This window comes from Schistocerca americana, chromosome X (assembly GCF_021461395.2).
Source record: "Schistocerca americana isolate TAMUIC-IGC-003095 chromosome X, iqSchAmer2.1, whole genome shotgun sequence".
In the NCBI taxonomy this organism is placed as follows: domain Eukaryota; kingdom Metazoa; phylum Arthropoda; class Insecta; order Orthoptera; family Acrididae; genus Schistocerca; species Schistocerca americana.
The window spans coordinates 994,994,702-995,021,489 of NC_060130.1; the positions used below are offsets into that span (position 1 = coordinate 994,994,702).

The 26,788-nt window shown below is 42.6% G+C and overlaps 1 protein-coding gene across 1 annotated transcript in view; it reads right to left on the reverse strand.

Moving 5' to 3' along the window:
* Positions 1 to 1,701: 1,701 nt before the first annotated feature.
* LOC124556626 (homeobox protein engrailed-like ceh-16) overlaps positions 1,702 to 26,788 on the reverse strand; it is a 161,197-nt gene continuing 136,110 nt past the window's right edge. Inside the window, exons 3-5 of the mRNA XM_047130595.1 lie at positions 18,081 to 18,298; positions 15,221 to 15,357; positions 1,702 to 1,942 (exon numbers count right to left, since the gene is read on the reverse strand). Coding sequence (XP_046986551.1) covers positions 1,768 to 1,942; positions 15,221 to 15,357; positions 18,081 to 18,298 — 530 coding nt within the window. The 3' untranslated portion in view covers positions 1,702 to 1,767. The remainder of the gene's footprint in view (positions 1,943 to 15,220; positions 15,358 to 18,080; positions 18,299 to 26,788) is intronic.

Consider the following 26,788-nt stretch of genomic DNA (forward strand, 5'->3'; position numbering starts at 1 on the left):
CATCGTAATTAGGACAAAGAAGAGCTACAGCGGACCTGCGGATATCAAGGTCTTCGGTACAAAGGATTCTGGAGGAAAAATGGCACCCATTTAAGCTGCACCTACACCAACAGCTATACGGAAATGAATTCCAAAATAGGGTATCGTTCTCCATATGATTCGTAAATAAAGTAGACAAGTGGAAGATGTTTTGAGCACCAACGGGTTCCCTACACGGTATTAGGCACTGTGCTGTGCTTCTTTGTTTCCATATTTTTATCCAGCCCCCGTAACAGTACACTCATACTGATATTGTTAGGTCTTATGTCATAAGCTGTGCCTTATATTCTCCTTATGAAGTGCGATGAATGTCCCCTATAAGCCTCAGTATTTCATATACCTGTACGCAATATCTATACTGGAATTCAAACAATTTCAGGATGCAGTTTACAAGGGACGATCCAAATGTTTCCTTTTTTCCTTTTAAGGGCGGTGTTGCAACGGATTTCCAACGTAGCGCGACTACATTGACTGCATGTAAGCACCGACATGTAGATAAGGGATTATTTTGGCATTAGTGTCTTTCCTACGCGCGTGCGCTAAATGCGGAACGTGAACTATGGCGACGTTATTACCATATGCATCCAAACAGAACCAGCGTGCTGTTATTCTTTTCTCGGCTGCCGAAGAACAAACCAAGGTAGGCATCTATCGGAGAATGAAGACTGTATACGGGCCAACATGTCTGCTGGAAATCACCGTTGAAGAGTGGTACACCAAGTTCCGTGCAGCTCGCAATTCTACACAAGAAGCCTGTCCATTTGGGACCCTGTTTTACCAATTATTTATTTCAGTGTACTTGGTGTCGCCATCACTTGGGAACGTTACTGTGTAACGCTGGAGAAATTACGACGTGCATTTAAGGCGAAACGTCTGGGAAAACGGCGACATGGGGTGCTGCTGCTTCATCATAACGTACGTCCCGATATCGCAAATGTCCTAACGCAGAAATTACGGCAACTGAAGTGGGATATACTCAAACACAGGCCCTATAGTCTTGCCTCGAAGGGTCGACGGTTCCTGTCGGACAGGGACGTGCAGCAGGCATTTACAGACTTCTTCACGCCCTGGTGCGTGGGATGATCGTGTCATTGTTCGCTGGAATTTTGCCTGCTTGACCTACCTATTTTGGACTGTACGGCCTTCGAACGGAAACTTTTTGATACCCCTTATAAAAGAGCGGTTCTAGGCGCTTCAGTCTGGAACCGCGCGACCGCTACGGTCGCAGGTTCGAATCCTGCCTCTGGCATGGATGTGTGTGATGTCGTTAGGTTAGTTACGTTTAAGTAGTTCTAAGTTCTAGGGGACTGATGCCCTCAGAATTTAAGTCCCATAGTGCTGACAGCCATTTGAACCAACCCTCATAAAACAGTATCTTTTCAAGCGGGATTTGAATGAAACAAGTAAATATAATTAACAAACACTGCATTACTGTAATCAACGATTTCGACCAGAGATGTAGTCGCTGTTTTCTGTTAGTAAAGACCTCAAGTTCCTTACATTGTTGATAAAAACACTAATTTTCTTAGTAAATTTAACTCATTCATTTTAATCCTGCTGCATGAGATGCAGCAGTTGCGAAAGTCCGTTAAGGTTTCACTACTACTGAAGATGAATCATCTGCCACAGACAAGGAGTGGGTAACTATTTACAAAATCTGTCTCTCGCTGGTACACGAATTTATTTCTAATTCTACAGTGATACGTAAAAAAGAGTGTGAAGAGGCTGCTAGAAGGTGATCTGCGCTGAGCCGTGTTGCGCGGCGCCGAAGTGTGCCGGGTGCAGCAGCGGCGGAAAGCCATGTGTGGGCGGCGGGGGTGGCGGCGGCGGCGGCGGCGGTGGTGGTGGTGGTGGTAGCGTCGCAGGCGTGGGCACTGGCGCACCCCCACACCAGTTGAAAAGCCTGCAATCACAACAAAACGGTCCTACAGAGTCCACATTACTTGGCTTAAGGTCTTCATGTAGGCCCTACTTCTCTTTCATTGTGAACTGTATGCAGGAATGATTGGCTGTGCAGTTCGAGATTGTAAAGTTAGTGATCTCCGAAACACTAAAACTCGAAAACGTTGAGCAATCACGCGATGACCCACCCATTGTGCTTCTCCATGTCCGCGTTGCTATATCTAGAAAAATAGGAATTGTTCTCGGAAGGCGAGACATAACTCCTATTTTGCGACCACCGAAGAAGATAAAGGAGCGCCTGCGATCGGTTAAGGAAAGTCTCTACGCTAGGGTACCTCGAATCGAGAACTTGAAAAGCCAACCATTTCTGAACTACTCCTCACAAATAAACGCAGTATAATGTTTGATGAAACGAAAATCTTGTCCCAGATTCTACACACTGGGAAGAACACTACAGTGTAGAACATTAGAGTACCAACGGGAAAATGTTACTATGTCAGCCACAGCTAAAGCAATTATACACAATTGTTAGTCAATCCATTAAGTATCACAAGGTGTTTACATATATATGTTAAGACATTTAAAACAGAAAACGGAATGAAAAGTCCAATAGGTTGCAGTAGATGTATTTGTTAAAGTTGATTAGAGACTTATACAAATGGTTTCGCAACTTTTAAATTGCGTCGTCTGGTATACATCCGTACAGAAATTTTTCTAAAATTAATACTTTGATAATGGGAAATTAAAATTAATCTGAGATGTTTTCAAAGTTCGGAGTGATTAGATTTAAATAAGGAAGAAAATATTGTGCACCTGGTTAGGAAATTAAGTATGGATCTCAAACGCCCCAGAAAGAATGGGCCTACTCGTATACAATAAATAAGATTTTAATTTCATACCAAAAGATTATTGCTTACAATGCTATATCGTATGGTATAGCGAGCTATTACGAAGTACCGCGGAGTAACATTGGGCGTGGCTAGGTAAAGTTTCCAGCTTTCTTCAGTTGGAAAAACCATCATCGGTGATGAATGACCAGTCTATAAAAGTGAAGGAATGAAATTAGGAATCAGAAACTGATCCGCGTCAAAATCAATGTCTTCTTTATTTACCGCTTCACTGTCTTTTACTCAAGGACCATTTTCTGATTCCTAATTTCATTCCTTAAAATTAGGAATCAGAAAATGGCCCTTGAGTAAAAGACAGTGAAGCGGTAAATAAAGAAGACATTGATTTTGACGCGGATCAGTTTCTGATTCCTAATTTCATTCCTTTTTCTGTTTTAAAAGTTTTAACACCTGTGGTACATTGTATGAATGGTCAATTTGCGAATTTGGCAGGGTACTTAGAAATGCAACAGGCCTTTTAAAGAGAATGCTTACACTACGCTTGTCCCATTTTCTGGAGTACTGCTGCGCTGTGTGGGATCCACATCAGATAGGATTACGGAGGACATCGAAAAAGTCTCGTTTTGTATCATCGCGGAACAGGGGAGAGAGTGGCACGGATATGATATACGAATTTGGGTGGCAATCATTAAAACAGAGGCGTTTTGCGCTGCGGCAAAACCAGAGTGAAATTTCAGTCACCAGCTTTCTCCCCAGAGTGTGAACATATTACGTTGACGCCAACCTACATAGGGAGAAATGATCATCATAATAATATAAGAGAAATCAGAGCTCGCACAGAAAGATTTAAGTGTTCGTTTTTTCCGTGCTCTGTTCGAATGTGAACGGTAGAGAAGTAGCATAAAGGTGGTTCGATGAACCTTCTAATAGACATTTTATTGTATTGCAGAGCAATCATGTAAATCGGGATTTAGATGCAGAGACCCATATCAAATAGGACTAACAGGGAACATCGAAAATATACAAGGAAAGGCCAGATGAACGGCCACAGCTCTGTTTTAACCATGAGAGAGCATAATGTAAGCGGCGAACAACACGAACTGGTAGACTCTCGAAAACGAGCAACTATCCCGAGAAAGCTTACGTGCAACATTTCAAGAATCAGAGCTAGTTGAATAATCTAGTCATATTCTTCAGTCCCCTACGTATCGCTCCAATAGACAGGATTAGACCAATCACAGCGCGCAAGCAGGCAGTTACGAAGTCATTCTTCCGGGGCTTGGAATGGGAAGAAACACTAGCATGTGGTGGACTGTTAAGTACCCTCTGCCATGCACTTCACGGTTGTCTGCTAAATATGTATGTAGATGTAGAGTGACATCCGGCAATACGTAAAAAAGTATCCGCGAAACCTCATCAGGTTCATGAAGTGCTTCGGTTCGTCATCCAACTCCATCACATTTCCAATAGTAGATTTATCATGCATAAGTAATTGACCATTCATACAATATACCACAGGTGTTAAAACTTTTAAAACAGAAAAAGGAATGAAATTAGGAATCAGAAAATGGTCCTTGAGTGAAAGACAGTGAAGCGGTAAATGAAGACATTGATTTTGACGCGGATCAGTTTGAACTTTCATTAAGCATAAATCTAGCAGTTAAATTGAAAAAAAAAAAAAAAAAAATCACAGTGACACAATACCTTGAAGTTCAACTGGACGAAAGCGTAACTTTACACAACTCACTCAGGAAATCGCATACGAAGCAAGCAACATTATGCACATAGTTGCCCGCGCCTTCACAGCTAACTACAAGTTACCGCTACGTGCGGTGAGGACCCAGCGCGATGCTATTTTCACGTCCACTGGAGCCTTCACAGCAAGTGTCTGGATGTGCAGACTTCAGTGCGAGTGGGACAAATAATTCGACGTTCACAGAGAGGTGTGCTCCTCAGACTAGCGTGGGGCTTTGGCATCACCGCCTATCGATGCTTTGCTGGTGATCGTCGGAAGCTACTCACCAGACATTGCGGAAAGATATCGTGCAGCCTACTACAGGTTACATAAAGCGGATTCGACAAAAATGCAACTAATCGTAGACCAGAGGGTAACAATTAAGGCCCAACTCCTGAACTGGAAAGTGAGTACAAGGTAGGACAAATGGACAGCAGTGAAGGGTCCAACTTTTCCATACTTCCGAGAACGCCTGGGCGTTGATAATGTTAAGTAGAGTCCTGGAATGGAACATTACCTGACGAGACACGGCCCATATCCAGTTTACCTGTACAGCTTCAACAGGAAAGACGGTGACATGCGTCAGCGTGCTCATATGGAAACTCCCTATCCTTAATTGTGCCCCCCATTACGAAATTAGGGAACCATTAGAGACTAACCAATCAGTTTACAAAATTTTAAGACATTACAAGTGGAGGAAAATAACAAATTTCTTGGCATGAAAAAGACAAATATGTCAGGATATAGCAATCACAAAATCCCTCCCATTCCGTACAACGTCACCAAAGAAGTGTGAATGTGCTTAACGAAGTGCTAGCCAGTGCATTTATTGTTCGGAAGATGTGAATGTGAGTGTTGCGTTACAGAATGAGCATGTGCAACCAGGATCACAGCGCCGCAGTACCACATCAGCCCCACGACGGTGCAGCATCCAGTTCCACCACGGTGACGTTGACGAGGAAATGCGCGTCGGAGGGACGTGTTCAAAAATGGCTCTGAGCAGTATAGGACTTAACATCTGAGGTCATAAGTCCCCTAGAACTTAAAACTACTTAAACCTAACTAACCTAAGGACATCACACACATCCATGCCCGAGGCAGGATTCGAACCTAAGGCCGTAGCGGTCCCCCGGTCCCGGACTGAAGCGCCTAGAACCACTCGGCCACAACGGCCGGCGGAGGGACGTGTATACCACATCAAGTGTAACACATAGCTGTAAACAGTCACGATGTCTTTCCGAGACAGTTTTTCAAATACAATAAAGATATAAAATAAAAAAATAAAGTGATTAATACGGCAGAGATAGAACGGCGACGTTCTCTGACGCCATTCCACAACATATACACGTTTATAAACAAATACACTCATATCATCATGCAGTGGTAGTAGTCGTCCTGTTTTTCTCTGCCCGTAGAAGTCCTACTTAGAACCTGGTGTAAATGGTTTTTACTATCAGATACTGTCTGACTAGAATTCATTTTTCTATTTAAATTTTCATTTTCTGTACTTCTAGTCTATACATGTGCATATAGTCTCTCAGCTAATATTGTTACTGATTCATAATAAATTTACGTATACATACACATTTCTTTGTTTATCTGTACTTAACCATTACTGTCATTACTAATGTTGCTGTTATTATTGTTATTGTTACTACTGTTATTGCTACTTCTAATATGTTACGTAATCAATGAAAACATGTGACACCTACCAAAGTGTTATAAACACGACCTGTTATGGAGAGAAAGTAGATCTACAGCAAGCAATAAAATAAAATAAAAATTGGCGTGTGGCTACTAGTCTTGCTGCAAACAAACTAGTTTTTCGATAAGAATATGGAAAGACCGTGAGAACTGCATGCTTCAACATAAATGTAGACTCTTACCAAGACTGCAGATAGTGTTGTTGTATATGACAACGAATAGCACCTGCGCAATGTCCTCAAAGCGTTGAATGTATCAATAATGGTCATAACGGTGTTCTGTGCAGTTGTGTGTTCATAATGTCAGGGCTAAGTGAATTCGAACGTGGGCAAATCAATGTTGCACGTGTGGTGGGCGTTACGACAACTAAGGTAGCTCACGTGCTTGGTGTTTCAAGAGGCATAATGTCCAAGATACAGGGAAAGTGAAAAACCAAAAAGCGTGACAGATCATCATTGAAGAAGACTGTGACGAAAAATCGGAGGACGCCAACAAAATTCTCTGCAGAACTGAATGTTCTACTAACGAACCCCGCCAGCACCAAAACAACACGAAGAGAGCTCCATAAGCTGGGAATTGCAGGGCGAGCTGGAATTCCAAAACCATTCATCTTCATGGATACTCTGAAAGCCACATTTAAGTGTCTGGCAGAGGGTTCATCGAACCACCTTCACAATTCTCTATTATTCCAATCTCGTATAGCGCGCGGAAAGAACGAACACCTATATCTTTCTGTACGAGCTCTTGATTTCCCTTATTTTATCGTAGTGATCGTTTCTCCCTAAGTAGGTCGGTGTCAACAAAATATTTTCGCATTCAGAGGAGAAAGTTGGTGATTGGAATTTCGTAAGAAGATAGTGTCGCAGTGCAAAACGCCTTTCTTGTAATGACGTCCAGTCCAAATTCTGTATTATTTCAGTGACACTCTCTCCCATATTTCGCGATTATAGAAAACGTGCTGCCCTTCTTTGATATACTCCGTCAGTCCTATCTGGTAAGGATTCCACACCGCGCAGCAGTATTCTAAAAGAGGACGGACAAGCGTAGTGTAGGCAGTCTCCTTAGTTTTCTAAGTATCCTCCCAATAAAAGGCAGTTTTTCTTTAGCCTTCCTCACATCATTTTATGTGTGTTCTTTCCAATTTAAGTTGTTCGTAATTGTAATACCTAGGTATTTAGTAGAATTTACGGCTTTTAGATTAGACTGATTTATCGTGAAATCGAAATTTAACGAGATCCTTTTAGCATTCATGTGGATGACCTCACACTTTTCGTTATTTAGGGTCAACAGCCACTTTTCGGAACATTCAGATATCTTTTCTAAATCGTTTTGCAGTTTGTTTTGGTCATCTGATGTCTTTATTAGTCGATGAACGACAGCGTCATCTGCATGCAACCGAAGACGGCTGCTCAGATTGTCTCCAAAATCGTTTATATAGATAAGGAACAGCAAAGGGCGTATAACACTACCTTGGGGATCGCCAGAAATCACTTCTGTTTTACTCGATGACTTTCTGTCAATTACTACGAACTGTGACCTCTCTGACAGAAAATCACTAATCCAGCCACATAACTGAGACGATATTCCATAAGCACGCAACTTTACTACGAGCCGCTTGTGTGGTACAGTGTCAAAAGCCTTCCGGAAAGCCAGAAATACGGAATCGATATGTTCCAGAATGTTCAGCACACTCCGAAAGGAACCTAATTGTTATACAGTCTGGACCAGAAGACTTGCTTTTGTTAAGTGATTTAAGTTGCTTCACTACTACGAGGATATTTAATCCTACGTTACTCATGTTGGCAGCTGTTTTTGATTCGAATTCTGGAATATTTACTTCTTCTTTTGTGAAGGCATTTCGGAAGGCTGCGTTTAATAACTCTGCTTCGGATGTACTGTCTTCGATAGTATCACCACTGCTACCACGCAGAGAAGGCATTGATTGTTTCTTGCCGCTAACATACTTCATATACTACCAGAATCTCTTTGGATTTTCTTCCAGCTTTCGAGACAAAGTTTCGTTGTGGAAACTGTTATAAGCATCTCGCATTGAAGTCCCCGCTAAATTTCGATCTTCTGTAAAAGATCGCCAATCTTGGGGATTCTGTGTCTGTTTAAATTTGGCATGTTTGTTTCGTTGTTTCTGCAACAGTGTTGAACCCGTTTTGTGTACCAAGGAGGATCAGCTCCGTCATTTGTTAATTTATTTGGTATAAATCTCTCAATTGCTGCCGATACTATTTCCGTGAATTCAAGCCACATCTGGTCTACACTTATATCATTAATTTTAAAGGAGTCGAGATTGTCTCTCAGGAAGGCGTCAAGTGAATTTTTATCTGCTTTTTTGTATAGGTATATTTTTCGTTTATTTTTGGAGGATTTGGGGATTGTGGGCGTTCAAATAAAAATGAATGAAGTGAGGTGATGGCCCTCAATTACGTACCCTCTGACTCAGAGTGTTGAAATATTAAAAGTTTTGGCTGGTGTCGTTGTCTAGTGGTTGGGATACGTAGTTGCTTCATTACAAGCCAAATACTGCTGAGTCAGCAGTATACAATATGAATGTACACATGAATCGAATGGTCGAAGGTTCCTATTACTCGGCAATCGCGAATGTAACGTAGAAATTTATAAATAAAAGATTGCAATAAATAAAATCTGCTGGTACTATCTTAACGATTTTAAATGATTAGTACGGCAGTAGAAGTACTTTTGAGAATGTGGTATATTTATGCAGTACACTTATTGGTGTCGATGGGCCAGCAATTAAACAAAATATAAGTTGGATAAAAGGGAAACAATAGATTCCTACTGCACGTAATTAGTTATGAACGACTACATAGCTCGCGAGATATTCACTTCCAAACGCACACTACTTTTTCACTGTATAAACCTCGGAAATCTCACAGGTTCACAAGCCCGCTCTCCAAAGTATTTCTATCTCTTGCGACTATGCGCAAACCGCTCCACACTCCAAGTCTCTCTCGTGACCGTGCGTCCTTCGCGCCGTACTGTCCCCGCCCTCCGCATGTCCTGTCCCGTACTGACCAGAACTCTCTCTCGTACTGTTCTCCCACTTCCATCCAGTCTCCCGATTCACGAGCGCTGTGATTGGCTAGAGCACTCCCGGCCTGTCTTCAAGCTAACGCACACTCACAATCATAATGAAACACATTCTAAATACTGGATTTACATTTAAATAACCTGAAATTAATTAAATATTCCTACGGCTGGACCAGAAACACGCTCTAACACACATTGTTAAATACATAAACAAATTATATAGACATATATCAAAGGAATAGCAAGAAAAGTAGGCCAATAGCCTAATGTCTTTGTAGTTTGTAAAACACAGTAAATAGTTGACCAGTTCCTTCATGAATAGCTTATATCGGATATTAACAAAGACATAGATGAATAAATATATTTATAAGCATGCTGCTACCGTTTTTTCGTGTACTTGTGGAGCACTTACGGCCTGACGCGATCGATAGTAATTGGCCACTTCGACCTACAAATTTAGGTTTACACTAATAGCTTTCTAAAGACACGTTGATCGACAAAATCGGATGAGCCGTTTAGATTTTGAAAATTCGTTGCTGGGTGTTACTTGTATAATTTATCATCAGATACTTAACTTTAAACTAATAAAGATATCGAAAATCTGATTACACCAACAGAATCGTTGTGCGAATAATGGTAATGTATATGTTTCTTTTTGAGGTATCATGATTCATCTGATTACAATTAATTTCTATACGAACTGTGAAATGCCTGCCATTAATGTTTCACAAAGTCCGTCATCTTTGGCACTCCTGGCATGTCTCCTTCATCGACACAGCGTCACTATGGAATTCCCAGCCACGCGGCTGGACCATTTGCTGGGCTTACCCCCTGCTAAGCTAACGTTCGGCACCACGTTGTTAGCCGGCCACGGTGGCCGAGCGGTTCTAGGCGCTCAGTCCGGAACCGCGCGACTGCTGCGGTCGCAGGTTCGAATCCTGCCTTGGGCATGGATGTGTGTGATGTCCTTAGGTTAGTTAGGTTTAAATAGTTCTAAGTTCTAGGGGACTGATGTCCACAGATGTTAAGTCCCTTAGTGCTCAGAGCCATTTGAACCATTTTTGAACCACGTTGTTGCTGCCGGGCTCCGACCTGCCGAGAGGCCCCAGCGCGGCCACACCAACTCGGAACTTAGAATATTTTCAGGGTGCTACAACTCGCCCGTTACCTCACGGCGTTACAATATTCAATCTCGCTATGAAAACCCTGTGTTCACTAATCCCTGTATCGGTTTTGATGCTCATTATTAACTCAAGATTACTTGTTGCTAAGAGGTCAAGTGTGTTTTCACAACCGTTTACTATTTGCGTGGGCTCATGAGCTAACTGCTAGAAATAATTTTCGGAGAATGCATTTAGCTCAATTTCGGATGATGTTTTATGCATACCTTCGGAATTAAACATGCATTTTCGCCAACATATTTAGGGTAAATTAAAGTAGCCACCAACTATAATCGTATGAGTCAGGGATGTGTTTGAAATCAAACTCGAGTTTTCTTTGAACCTTTCAGCAACTGTATCATCTGAATTGCGAGGTCGGTAAAAGGATCCAATTATTATTTTATTCCGGTTGCTAACAATGACCTCTGCCCATACTAACTTACAGGAGTTCTATACTTCAATTTCGTGACAAGATAAACTACTTCTAACAGCAACAAATACGCTACCGCCAACCGTGTTTAGCCTATCCTTTTGAAACACCGGTAGTTTCTTCGCAAAAATTTCAGCTGAGCTTAATCTCCGGCTTTAGCCAGCTTTCAGTGACAGCAACGCAATTTACTAAAAAAAACGAAAATGACTGTAACAACAGTGACTCTCGCTTTATTTTAACCTACAGGCAGACTTCCGAACTGCAAAGCTTTCAGTTTAAATAAAAGTGTAAAATTGTTACTGACTACTAGGCATCTTCTATAAATCACGTCCCCAACTACAGATAGTTACAGTTTTAACATGTAGTTTATTGTGCAATTAATCATTCACTTAACTGCTGACCGATGATCTTCACAATTTATTATGCTGAATTAATAAAATGACTTGTACCTCCAATTGTGGATAACATCACACAATAAATTTAATAAATTAGCTGGAAAACACCGGATCGCGTTCCCAGCCAAACTTCACTAACATACCCTCACCAATAATCTGATTAATCGTCACCAATTTACTGTCCTAAATACCAATCGATTAAGAAATTTAACTGAAGTACCCACAGCTATGTGTGACACACTGTACAAAGTAATCAGAGTCCAAATAATGCTGGAATATTTCTAAGCCCCATAGGGCGCGAAATATTTCAAACACCTAACGAGTGCAGTTGGACCACCACTCACACAACTCTTTCTAACTCTCATCATACCGAATCACCAACTGAAGACAGACCGACTGCCCGGCTGTAGACAAAAGACCCTGGGGAACTTGCACCCGACCCCATAAAGACTCTGTCACCTATTCCAGAAAACTGTCGCCCTTTCCAACCCTCGGCGCCTCCATTCACGAAAAGCACGCCCCCTTACGTCGCATATGGGCATCATGTAATCACCAGTTCCTTTATACAATTTTTTATACACTACTTTGATCAAAATTCTGTTTTCACCATTAACTGTTTTCTAAAATTTCGCGCTATAAACATACAGTATGCAGCGTGTAGCGAAAAGATACATTTGATTTGGCACGTCAGTATTTCTGAAACTAGTAATACTATGCAATGAATTTTGTTTTTCGATGAACGGCAAATCCAAAAAGTTTTTTTCATACTTTTCATAGGTGTTCAGTGCGCCCCCCCCCCCCCCCCCTCGAGATGCACGGCATATGTCAATGCGGTTTTCACACTGCAGCGAGCATGTCTTGAGTTACAGCTTCCACAGCTGCTGTTATGCGATATAATTTCATACAGTCAAGTCTGGTGACCTTGGAGGCCAGTAATGTAAGGCTGAATCATTTGGTCCAGTGCGACCGATCCATCGTTGAGTAATCCCTTGATTTAAAAATTTCCGCACTTCCAGATGCCAGTCTGGCAGTGTGCCATCCTGTTGGTAAATGAAGTCGTTCGAATCAGTCTCCAACTGTGAGAAAAGAAACTTCTCAAGCAAATCGAGATATGTGCTTCCTGTAACAGTGTTTTCGGCAAAGAAAAATGGACCATAAACCTTTTTCCGTGAAACTGTAAAAACACATTAACTTTTGGAGAGTCCCTCTCATGTTGTACAGCTTCATATGGTTGTTCCATATTCCTTATCCTCAAATTATGACAGTTCTCCTTTCCATTTGAATGGAATGTTGCCTCGTCACTAAACACTAAGAGTGTAAGAAAAACTATCATCCTCCACCTAACCAAGAACGAAATTACAGAATTACACACGTAGTTGTTTGTCACCTTCACGAAGAGCTTGCAGTAGCTGAATTTTGTATAGTAAACTTCGACCCAACTCACACCAGACGGTCATCGAGGGCATGTTAAGCTATCGAGCTGCACGGCGAACGGATTCCTGCGGACTCATTGTGAAACAATGATGGATGCGTTCGACGTCTGTCCCGACACTCGGGACACGAAAAGCCTGTTTCTCGGAATTGTTCATGCCATCGTCTAATGCTCTGTGCTGTAGGAGGATCCACACCATACCTAGTACGAAAGTCACGCTGAGCTGTTATTACTGACCCGCACTACGCAAAACGTAGAACACAAAACGCTTCCTGTTGTTCCGACACCATTTTTACTAGAACTGAAGTGGGCGCACACTGCTGCTACCTGGCGGAAACCATGTAAAACTCGAGAGTTCATTCTTTCTAACAGTACGTTGTTCACGCACATATCTCAAATGATATATGATTTTTAAAAATCGGATGATTCTTTTTGATACACCCTGTATAATAATAATTTCTAGATGCCGTAGTTTGCGCTCAAATCAAAGTTGTAAATATTTCCAATTTGTGCTCGTAATGGTGAGAATTGATTATTCTCGTGGTACCTTTACTATTACGCTATAAATATGAATAGTAAATCAGTTTTTTGGTGTTTTGCTATTCTTTCCGTTGCTGTCATTACAGTTCACGTTTATTTAATGAGACTTAAATTATAGGCAAAATTATACGATTATATCATAAAGCAATAAAAATAGATAAAAATAATAAATCTTAACATCTAGATGGTGCGTGTGGTAAATAGCAATAGCTGCCATGTTCTTACTGCGTCTGACTTCATTCGTAAGGTATGCTGATTTCAATTAATCTTCCAACTAAAATATTCGCACAGCTTAATTATTGAAGCTATTGATAATGTAAGTAGTTCTGTCGATGTGTCATATCAAGACTTGCAAACTGAGTGCTCGGTCTCTTCGGTGGAATGAATATTTTAAAAGTTATAAGCTATTCACTGCATTAGTTATATTCAAGTCTGTTTGTCTCTGTATCTCATCTCATATGTCATTTCCAGATTATAAATGTATAATATAGGATTCATAATCAACTTCTCTTTCTTTTGACACCCCGTACTTCACCGCGTTCATGACGGTTCGCGCTGCACATGCACAAATAATATCAACGCAAGTTGAAAGCTTTAACGGCTACCAGCCGCTGATGTCACGACCCACGTGTAGCCACGCTGCCTCTGGCAGAAGCGAGCCGCTGGGCAGCGCCACCCAGTCAGTGCTCAATCATTACCCGGCTGGTGGCACCAATTCTGCACGCCTCAGTGCGTGTGGGACTCTCAACCAAACAGAACCCAATATACAGATATTACTCGGCGTATTACACGATACAAATGCCGCTAACAGGAAAATTTTGGTGCCGAAGCCATTGAACGTGGACTGTGAAGCAATGGAAGAGAGTCATTTAGTCGGATGAGTCTTGTTTCACACTGTTCCCAACTCCCAACGTCCCAAGAGTGAAACTTGACGGGTGTTTGGTGACTATTTTGGGCAGATATAACGTGGTATCCCACAAGCTCCACGGTTGCTCTGCAGCGTCGCATTACTGCGAAGGAATATGTGACCATTTTGGCTGATCGGATGTGTCCCATGGTACGATGTTTGTGTTCTAAGACGACATCGTCCAGGACTGGTCTTGTGAGCACGAGGATGAATTGTCGCCTCTCCGCCACCCACCACCGTCACCAGACCTTAACATTATTGAGTCTGTGATCTAGTTTGGAGATAAGGGCACGTGATCACTATCCAGCTCCATCATCGTTACCTCAACTTGCAATTATTTTGTAGAAGGAATGGTGTAAGACATAGCTGAAAACCATGCAGGGCCTATATTTATCCATTCCTAGGAAACTGGAAGCAGTTTTCAATGCCATCGAGCTTGTTATTAGGCATGGTAGTGTGTTTTGTTTGTTGTGTTTCTATAGTTTCTATACTTTTGTCCGCCCCTTATAAATGATGAGGCTGCAAGATCCCACACGGACATACAAACTGGCAGGTCATTGAGGCCCTGAGTGGCGTAGAGTATCGCCTTCTGAACCATCAATTCCACATTCGCAAGATAGTCGTGGAATCCTGAACAATGCGAGCAGCAGTATCTCAGAACGAAAACCTGTAGTCTCGAAAGCCCACAACGCAGCCGCTGTCGAACTCCGAAACGTGTTGGTAGCCACTCTCTTTCTTCCTCGAGTCATAACACAATCTGCTCAAAAACAACAACATTCAGGCGCGATTTCTGAATGAGAAACCCGTTACGTAGTCTTTCCTTATATACGGAATGGTTCGACGTCGTGCGATTTACCGGAAATGGTAATCATTTGCACTTCCAGGCACGAAGTGCACATTGTACCAATATGAAGCTTTTTCTCGCCATCTTCATGATGGCACAAATATAACTGCCAGCAGTGTAGTAAATAGCCCCAAAATTGTAATGTAACCAGTACGGTAAGTAATATAACAGTAATATTGAAATATTTTGTGCAGCGTGTGACAAGAGGAATAGTGGCATACCAGAGACGATCTCCCACGAAGATGGGCCTGGGCGCCATGATGCCAAGTGAGCTGTAATACTGTTGCGCCACCAGCTCCAGCTCGTTTGTGTATTTCCTCTTCCACTTGGTCCTCCGGTTCTGGAACCAGATTTTTATCTGAAACATCAAATACCCATCACTTCTGATGGAAAGTCTGCCAAGAGCAATTGTCTGTTGTTTATCGTCTAGCGTTCCGAAGCCAGATTTTTACAGTAAATCGAAGCAAATAATCTTTAACGTGTTGTAGACTCCTCTGATCATAAAATGCTTATGAATAATACACTGACGGAGATGAAAAGTGTTACGCCACAAACAGCTTTCAAATTGATACTCCAGTATTTTCACGCCTGTGAGATACGTTGATTAAAATTTCGTCGTTACAAGAAATTGTTTTCAGTATTTTCAGTACACAAAAAAGCCATTCAAATGATGTGAGTAGATAAGGATTGGGTGCGTCTAGCATAACTCAAACTTTTCAGGTGTTGTTTGCAACACAAAAACTCTTCCGGGCTTAGTGGCAGATCGAAATCATTGGAATGTGTGTCATGGGAGCATTATATCGACAGAACACACAGTAGAGCAATAACTGGAGAACCAGTGGTTACTCAGAACAACAGTGTTGCTGGAGTAGTCGGCACGAATTCCTTCAGAAAGTTATACAGTACGACAAGATCGAGAACTGGTCGACTGTCCGCGACGAACAGATGCAAGGTAGCAACTGAAATCATAGAAGTCGTTACAAGCAGGACGTCATCTCGAATCATCGGGAATAGGTCACTGGAAACTAAGTTATCTCGCGGTGTCATGTGTATTTTACCGTTGGCACCTTACCGCGGGCCACTGAGGCTTGCGTGATGTACAGCCAGAATCAGCTGGGACATTGAGTGCATTCTCTAGTGATGAGCGATAATTCACTCTTCCGTTTGTGGTGGACAAATCGAAACCATGATGCCCGTAGACGACTTGGTGAAAGGTCACAGAAAGTAGAGAGACTCGAGACACGCACCTGTATAACTCCTTGAATCATGGTGTGGGTAACTGTGAGATGCGACGTCAGGAGTGATTTGGTAACAGTTGGAGAAAAGCTGAATGCTCGCCAATAAGTGGCAAGAATGGCAAACACTGTTTTTATAACCTTCGCTCCTAGGGTACCAAATGCATATTACAGCAGGATAATACAAATCACGTACTGCACTTCACACCGCAAGCGCCTTGAGGAATGTATGGTTATTGACTGGTCTGCCTGGGAGTGATTTGTCACAAATGAAGCATGTTTGGGACGCGACGGGAAGAGGTATACTTTTAGACCAATCTCAAGCTAGAAATCACAAACTGACACATCAGGCATAGCGGGAAATTCGTCTAGATTACACAACGAATACAAGAGTGTATTCCTGCACGTGCGAGTTGCACCTCGCACTGATGTTGATGATAATGATTTCCGAATAGAATATAAGTTTAATCATTTAATACCCGCTTCGTGCTGAACGTCTCCACAAAATTAATTAAGCATGGTGCTTTAAGATACGGCACTATTCATTTCCGTCAATGTGTTTTTCCGTTGTTGATTATGCGACAGTATTAGCTTAACTTATAAAAAAATTGACAAACATTTTAATTGGTCATACAAGGTAAGAATGTTTATAATGTAAAAAGCAACCAATCAGAAGTATGAAACTTCCTGGCAGATTAAAACTGTGTGCCCGACCGAGACTCGAACTCGGGACCTTCGCCTTTCGCGGGCAAGTGCTCTGCCATCTGAGCTACCGAAGCACGACTCACGCCCGGTACTCACAGCTTTACGTCTGCCAGTATCTCGTCTCCTACCTTCCGAACTTTAAGAAGCTCTCCTGCGAACCTTGGTCCCGAGTTCGAGTCTCGGTCGGGCACACAGTTTTAATCTGCCAGGAAGTTTCATATCAGCGCACACTCAGCTGCAGAGTGGAAATCTCATTCTGGAATCAGAAGTATGTTTTAAAAAGGTTTTGAATCATACTACGACCAGTTTCGAATTTATTACAAATCCATCTTCAGATCGTTGTTACAGGTTTCCTTCCTTTCTTGCTGGGGCCTCCTTTTGTATTCGTCGTCTGTTTGTTGCTGTGTTATCATCAAACCGATAACGAATGCAAAATGAGGCTCAAGCAAGAAAGTGAGGAAACTTGTAAAATGGTTCAAATGGCTCTGAGCACTATGGGACTCAACTGCTGAGGTCATTAGTCCCCTAGAACTTAGAACTAGTTAAACCTAACTAACCTAAGGACATCACAAACATCCATGCCCGAGGCAGGATTCGAACCTGCGACCGTAGCGGTCTTGCGGTTCCAGACTGCAGCGCCTTTAACCGCACGGCCACTTCGGCCGGCTAGGAAACTTGTAACAACCATCTGAAGATATAATTGCGTAGGCTTCTCCCGCCAGAGTAAGTCGACATAAAAGTTTTCTGGGTATGGTACCGCGTCATACTGTATAAACTACTGCTGGAGAAAACCAACATTTCGGCCACGGTTGCAGCTGCCTTCTTCTGGCTCTACTAGTCATACTAGGAAAGACCCAGTAGAAGGCCGCTGCAACAGTGGCCAAAACTTGGGTTTTCTCCAGCAGTAGTTTATACAATATGACGCGATACCATTACCGGAAGACTTATGTGTCATCTGAAAATAGATTGTAAGAACTCCGGAACCGGTCAGGGTTTGATTCAAATAAACCTTTTTAAACCACACTTATGGCTGGTGGCTCTTCAAATCATAAACCATATAGAACTACAGTCACTGTTCCCAAAATGTCAGTTTTCAAAAAGGTTACATTAAGGTTAACGGCGGGGTAGAGCATTAACGAACTTGCGTCTCGGTGAGGCCGAGGTCCCTGCTGAGCGCCTGCCTCTTGGCGGTGGAGAGGTACTTGTTCGCCTCGAACTCCGCCTCCAGCGCCTTGATCTGCTGCGCCGAGAACGCCGTGCGAGGCCGCTTCTTCCGCTCGCGACTGCTGCTGCTGCTGCCGCTGCTGCTGCCGCTGCTGTTGTTGCCAGTTCCTCCACCATCGCCACTGCCGCCCACTGCTGCAACACAGCAATGTCCCACGTAAACAACCATACCAAGATAAGTTCACCAGACTAATATTCCCGGCGGAGGTTCTAGTCCTCCCCCGGGCATGGGTGTGTGTGTGTGTGTTTGTCCTTAGGATAATTTTGGTTAAGTAGTGTGTAAGTTTAGGGACTGATGACCTTAGCAGTTTGGTCCCATAAGATTTCACACACATCCATCACTAATATTCCTCTCAGCCTTAAACGCGCACCACTCGTCGCTTTGGATCTATTTACACACAGTCAGCACAGATTCAGAAAACATCGTTCTTGTGAAACACAACTGGCCCTTTATTCACACAAAGTAATGGGAGTTATCGACAGGGAATCTCAAATTGATTCCGTATTTCTAGATTTCCAGAAGGTTTTTGATACAGCTCCTCACAAGCGACTGCTAATCAAATTATATACGTATGGAGTATCGTCTCAGTTTTGCGACTGGATCGTAATTTCCAGTGAGAAAGGACGCAGCTTGTAGTAAATGAATGGAAATCATTGAATGGAACAGGAGTGCTATCCGACGTTCCCCAAGGAAGTCATGTACTCCCACTGCTGTCCCTAATCTTTATATATGATTTGGGAGATAATGTAAACAGCCCTCTTAGACTGTATGAACGTGGTGCTGTGGTTTACCGTCTAGTATAGAATCATCAAATTACAAAGTGATTTAGACAAGATATCTGTACGTTGTGGAAAGTGGCTTTTGACTCTGAACAACAAAAAGTGAGTTCCTTCACATGTGTAGTATAAAGGATCCGTTAAATTTCGGTTACACGGTAAATAATACAAATTTAAAGTTTGTCAATTCAACTAAATACCTAGACATTACAATTACGAACAACTCACAGTGGAACCATCGTACACAAAATGGTTCAAAATGGTTCAAATGGCTCTGAGCACTATGCGACTTAACTTCTGAGGTCATCAGTCGCCTAGAACTTAGAACTAATTAAACCTAACTAACATAAGGACATCACACACATCCATGCCCGAGGCAGGATTCGAAACTGCGACCGTAGCGGTCGCTCGGTTCCAGACTGTAACGCCGAGAACCGCACGGCCACCCCGGCCGGCTACACAAAATGTAAATAAACCCAAATTATATTTGTTTAAAAAAGCATATACAAATTCGCTTGACGCCTTCCTATGAGACAGACTCCATTCCTTCTGAACTGAGTATTTAAGGGCAGACCAGATGAAGCTTGAATTCGGAGAAATAGTATCGACAGCAAGTGAGAGACGTATACCAAATAAATTAGTAAGAGACGGAAATGATCCAACATAGTACGAATAATAGTTCAGAACACTTGCAGAAGCAACAAGAAAAGCATGACAAATTTTAGTAAAAATGCGAAATCCCTAAGATTATGTAAGAGATTGTCATCAATGATTTTAGACGGCAGTTTTGCAGGTCACTTCTGTTACCCTTCATGTAGAAGGGTGCGATCTCTGCTTTCTCCCAATCACTGCGCACAGTTGTTTTTCTTTTTTTTGCGCGGGTGAGGGGGGGGGGGGGTTATACTCACTGGTAAATTCACTGTAGAATCCGATAGGAATTGCTTCGGGTACTTGGAAATTGTTCACTTTTAGCAGTTTCAGCTGTTTCTCAATTCCACTTATATTAATGTCTTTGCAGCGATGCGAGAATTAAACTGAACTATGCTACTAGATCTGCCTTTTTAAAGGAATATTTGAAACGGTGTTCAACCTTGCTACCGTCACATTTCTGTCCCTGTGTCTTCCATAAGTATCTCGATACTAACTTTGGTGCCACTGATAGCCTTAACATACTATCAGAAATTCTTTGAAGTAATAAAACGCCATTTGGCTGTATATTACTGTATTTTTCTTTTTTACTATCTAGATTTCGACTTTCACGCCATTGTCGAGTACAATGCTAAAAGTTCTTAGACAATTAACACGTCATATCTGGTAAAGTCAGCCCAAATAGGTATACGTTTTTGTTTTTTTTATGTGAGGGATTTCGAGGAGAGTCCGGTACGGCAGTTGTTGAAGGCTTCGCGCATTGTCCATTCGCTATGAATTTTACCTATTACTCCTAGGTCGGCCACACAAACCGCTGTCGGTCTTTGGCCTCACCAGTCAGCCTCGTCCATCTTCTTCGGTCCATGTACACTTCTCCAGTTAGTCCTATCGTTCTCATATCCTCTGTGATCCCGTCGATCCATCGTAGCCGTGCTCTTCTCCTAGGTCCGTTACTTCTGATTTCTTCCTAGTGATCTGGCTTTCTCAAAGCATTACGTGTCCATACAACTTCAATTCCCTCTCTTTAATCACTTCCGTAATGTCAAGCGATTTGTACAGGGCATGCATTTGGTAGTTTTTCCTTTTTCTCCATTCGTCTCAAACCTTCACAGCGAGAGAAATAGCTCAGTGGTTAGCACACTGGACTCAAGTTCAGGAGGACAACGGTTCAAACCCTCGTCCGACCATCCAGATTTAGGTTTTCTGTGATTTCCCTAAATCGCTCCAGGCAAATGCCGGGACGGTTCCCCATCCTTGGCACGATCCGAGCTTGTGCTCCGTCTCTAATGACCTCAATGTCGAGGGGACGATAAACTCAATATTTCTTCCTTCCTTTCATCCATCACTGGTCCAAAAATCTGCGTCAGAACAGCATTCTCAAGTGTTAGGAGTTTTCTTTCTATTTTCTTGGGTCAGAGTCCAGCTCCGTGCTCTGTATAGAATTTCGGGTTGTATTACAAACTTTTAGATCGTAATCTTCGTGGATCTCGGTAGAAGCTGGGACTTGAGCAGCTTTCCGAGTGCAAAACTGTTTCCTGCTTCAATTCTTCCCATTATTTTCTGGTCCATCTAATTCCTTTCACAGAGTAATGCCCCAAGATATTTGAACGGTTTTATCCTTTCAAAAATTTCAGCGCCTTCATCTAAGAATTTGTCATCGTTCTGTATGCTCACTATCAAGCATTTGGTCTTATCCATATTCATCTTCAAGTCTGCTCTCATTGCCTCTTCTACTAACATCTGAACCGGATCTTGCACATTCCGTGCTATTAAAAGTACGTAATACGCATAGTCCAGGGTGTTGATGTTTCTAAACAGCTGAAGTCCTATCCCTAGGTTTGTTATTTTTCTCAGTGCTCTTTCTAATACTACAAAGGGTCGACATAATTGACAACTTACGCCCGAAGAAGAATAGTGTGCAGAAAATGTTACTTTTTAAAAACAGTCGTAGGTCATCCAATGTTGTTTATTCGCCCGGACAGGGCATCATGAGGTAGTGTTAGAAAATCAGATATTTTCTGCCAAAAAGCATCCGTGAAGAAGGCATGGTATCGTATAAAATGTACTAAAAGGCAACCTCATGGGGACGACGACAGGCATAGCAGCGTAGAACAAGACCTCGCGCGCAAACTGCAAACAGCCGTACACTACAACGGCCCCATAGGCCCGTCCGTATTCACGTAGTGCATGCAAAACATTGGGCTAGTAGTAGTGACAGTCGTCATACGTCGCTGCCGTCGGGTATACAATATAATAACGGCATAAAATTCAAACAGTAATGGATTAATTAAGAAGTGAAAAAAACATAAGAGAGCATATTGGCATATACATTATGGAGGACGTGCCAAGGCGAAAGCTATGTACAGACACATAGAAAACCCTTATACACAAAAGCAATGTAAAAGAATAATGGAAGAAAATGCATAGAGTAAGAAAATAAAGATCCCACTACAAATAAATGGCTAAAAGGTAACAATGCCAAAAAGATAAAATACAACTGCATACACAACACAAGCGACGAAGAGCCTGGTAATAAAAAACTAGAAACTAGTAAACTGTGCAAAAGTGGGGAACATGCAGTCATAGAGAACCCGCTTCTACTGGACAACTGATCATTGAGTAACTTCTTAGCGTGTGAATGTTTAACAATTTCGATCTCTTCAAGCAGACTGAGCCTCTTACCTTTGGTAGCGTGGTGCAAAACCTTTAAGTTTCCGAGCGTATGTAGTTGGCGGTCACTGGTTTTAAGGTCCTCAGCGTAGGCGGAATTATGCTTAACCTGGCGCTTATTATTGAGCAAATACTCCCGAAACCCAGCCGCGCGGAGTGGTCGCGCGGTTTGAGGCACCATGTCACGGATTGCGAGGCCCCTCCCGCCGGAGGTTCGAGTCCTCCCTCGGGCATGGGTGTGTGTGTTGTTCATATCATAAGTTAGTTTAAGTAGAGTGTAAGATAGGGACCGATGACCTCTGCATTTTCGTCCCAAAGGAATTCACACACATTTGAACATTTTCCTGAAACCTAATTATAAAAGCCCTTCCCTTCTGGCCAATATAAGCCGCTTGATATTCACAGGATATTCGCATATGCTCTATTATGTTTTGTTGGTTGGTTGGTTTTGGGGAAGGAGACCAGACAGCGAGGTCATCGGTCTCATCGGATGAGGGAAGGAAGTCGGCCGTGCCCTTTCAAAGGAACCATCCCGGCATTTGCCTGAAGCGATTTAGGGAAATCACGGAAAACCTAAACTAGGATGGCCGTCTATTATGTTTTGGTTGGTTCTTTTTCCACTACAATTTGAATTTCTTGCCGTTATGTCACTGTTCACCCGACGGCAGCGCCACACGCCGACCGTCATTACTACTAGCCCAATATTTCGTATGAGCTCCTATCATTCATACGTCTGCGTTATGTGAATACGGAGGGCCTCTGGGGCTGCTGTAGCGTACGGCTGTTTACAGTCCTGTGCTGCGCTGCGCTGCTATGGCCTTAAGTGTGTTTTGCGGCATCATGCATCCTTGATGTCTGCTTTTTTAACATAACCTGATGATTCCCTATTCAGGCGAAACGCGTCATTCTTAAGTAAGGAAAGAACATTCTGTAACCTTCGACTGTTTTTTAAATAGTAGCAATAGAAGACTGCTGTACCACCACGCCAAGATGGAATAATTTTTTAAAAAATAATAAGATTTAATGGTCTAACGAGAGACTCATTAAGATGAGTTTTTTTCACCAGAGTAAAGCTGATTCCTTCTGTGTGCCAATCTCAAAGCTGAGCTACTACGTCCCTCCAGTGGACACAACGTCTACGGAACAAAGAAACACTAAATGAGAAAAGAAAGGAAGACCTCGGCTACTTCTTACCCGAAGAGCTGAAAGCTGTATTTCGGTAACGTGGCGCTTTGTCGAACAGATATAATAGACATATATTTTTCTTCAGAATTGCTACCATCTGCGGTGTTTCACTCTGCAGTAGGTGAGTCTGTCGTGAAAACACAAGTGCCTCGTTTAGAGCGGAGAATTGTGCGCTGGTTAAAAAGTCGTTGTGGATACAATTACCGACCGACAAAGTGATGGCGTACTACTGACAACTCCGCGGCCCGCGCCCTGCGATTGGCAGCGAGGGGCTCTATTTGTGTGCGCAGCGCTGACGGAAGGTGTTTCCTCGTAATTAGGCAACATTTAGCGCGCAGTTTGTCTTCGTACGTCTAATTAAAGCGGACGCTCGGCCGGCTCACTTCTGGAAGCTCTTCATCTCTCGGGAGGCAGGGCTGCCCAGCGCGGGACAACGGGCGGCGTGCGCGTCGCTGTTTGCAGCCCGCTTATTTATCACCTCTATTTACGCGCGCATATGTGCCTCAGCGCTGACTTTTTCTTCATTTTGTTATTAGTGCTTACTGCGATTTCTTACAAGGGAACAGTTAAGCGCTGACCAAGTTTACACATTTAAATGGAGCTTATACAGAAGAGAAACATGCTTAGATTTTTATACTCTTACCGCTGCATCTTCTTGTGAACCTACCTATCGTCTAGCTAAGTAACGTGCGCAGTTACACTGATGAGCCAAAACATTACGACCAACTACGTAATAGCTTTTTGTCCGTCTTTGGAACGAGATACATCACTGTCTCTACGTATCAAGGATCCGACAGTTCATTGGCAGACTTGTAGAGGTATGTGGCGTTAGATGTCTATGCACAGGTCATGTAATTCGCTGAAATAACGGGCCGCTGGGTTTTGTACGCGGAGATGGCGCCCGGTGACCGTGATGGGTTCCATAGGATTTACATCACGCGAATTTAGTCTGCGAGACATCAACGTGAGTTCACTATGACGCACATCAAACCAGTGCAGCAGCATGTCAACAATTTACGATGAACGATGTGGTCCGAAACACTTGTGCGTGCACCATGATTGTGTTCTTTCTGCAGAGATGCCACAGATCACCATCTATTCTACTTTACAGAGCAGTCAAGCCTCCGAACTCCAGAGTCTGTGATGAGTCGCGGACGTCAACCATTGAGTGTCTAGTGGTAGTTTCACTGTCTGTGTACCTCTTTCTGTAGATAATTACGACAATAGCACGTGAACATTCGACCAGCTTCGTTGTTTTCGAAATACTCGTTCACAGGCTCTGCGTAATCATAATCTGCTCTTTGTCCAAGTCGCTATCTCAATGAGTTTCCCCATTTGCAGCCCACATCTTCGCGAACGTGATCGTCCGTCCGTGTCTGCTCCGCTTACATACTTTTTTGTAATTGCAGCGCCACCAGGAGGCATCCAGTGTAGCGGTGGGCAGTGGTCAGGATGTTTTGGCTGATCAGTGTGTGTTCACTAGCTAATCAAAAGTATCCACACAACCCTGTGTAACGCGAAGTTGAAAACTTGGCGTCAAGAGAGGTGGACCCGCCAGTGTAAAAGGAGGAGTGGAGTACTGTGCTGTCAATTAAAAAGCTCAGGAGAGCTCAGTGATTTCGAAAGCGGGCTAGTCATTGGCTATCACCGTAGTAATATATCCATCAGGGACATTCCAACCCTTCTGAAGCTGCCCAAATCGACTGTTGGTGAGGTGACTGTGAAGTGGAACATCCACAGCTAAACCAAGACCAGGCAGACCTCATGTACTGACGGAAAAGAATTGTCGAGCACAGCCGAAGGTTGCTGAAAAAATTCACTTGAAATCAGTGAGTTCTATGGTGCTCCCAGTGCTGTCACACTGACTGCGCGTAGGGAGTTAAAAAGAATGGGGTACAATACAATGGAGAGATGGTGTTACGCTATAGCGATAATTTCGTGGTTAGCATGTGGAGCTCTTACTGCGCATAAGAAAGTGGTAAATGCAGAAGGATATGAACACATTTGGCAGCATTGTATACTGTGAACATCAGAGGAACAATTCGGATGTGATGACTGTATCAGCATGTCAGTGCAGCCTGTCATAAAGCAGCATATCTGAGGCAATGATTTGTGGACAATAACATTCCTGAAATGGACTGGTCTGCCCAGAGTTTCGACTAGAAGCCAATGGAAAAACTTTGGTATGAGTTAGAACGTCTACTTGCCTCCGTACCCCAGAGTCCAATGTCACTACCTTCTTTTGTTTCGGCTCTAGGGGAAGAACGGTCTGTAATTCCTCCACAGACAATCAGACTTCTCATTGAAAGTGCCACCAGCAGAGTTCTAGCCGTCATACAGACCAAGAATGCCCCCTAATACGTGTCTGGGTACTGTATATCCAAGGTTCAGTGGGTCATGCGGCGAGCGATTTTCAGTAGCCTCTTTGTCGACTTCAATTTAACTCATAGACTATTCAGAATGCAGATTTTTGTCGCAATAAACTTTCTCCTGTGCATAGTAGTTTATCTGAACGATTATTGAAGGTAGGAGCACGGGTTGTATGGTAAAATTTGGTGGGTATCGGTTATGCATTTTGGGAAGGTGCGTCTAACGGTCTGGACTGTAATACCTTTCCTAACTTAAGGAAAGGCAAAAAATTTGATCTGCAGGTAGTTTTCCAGCATTAAAGCTGCGATTCTATTAAATGAAATATTTCTTACAACAAATTCTAAAGAACTTGCCAACAATACAGTACAGTTGCGAACATTCTTATTTCACTAAATATTTATCCGCCTCACAACGGCAGATTTCTAATTTTAGTTTTACAACCAATGAACTTACGGCCACATAATCATCAACTAAAGAACTATGAATACTTGAAATGTGCGAGCCAATTTTTATAAGATTTTTACTGCTTCCATATAACGTTGTTAGTCCAATGGTTCATCTTTTCGAAATTTTACTCCACGACTTAAAGTAACACAGATTGTTTTCCTTAATCCTACATAGCCCCACTGCGGTAAATTTTATGTTTTGCTAGAAATGGAGAAGCAATGTTTTTTTTATTTTTAGTTTGGGGCACCATATTTTTGTTTTCAGACACCATTGTGGGCCAAATGACAGCTGCTTAACGAACAGGAGAGAAACACTAGTTTACACCGGATGAGAGAAAACAGTAGTCACTCGGGAATGTTACTTTAATGTATTTCATTTAATATCATGAAGAACTCACAAATATCAATAAACATACTACAAAAATTTACATTAGTGGTTAGGAAAACTTTGGTAAAAACTCATTCGCTTACTAGTGCATCTTAGTGACTATTTCTCTGAAGGAGCCGTTCAAAAGGTCGGCTTCCACAG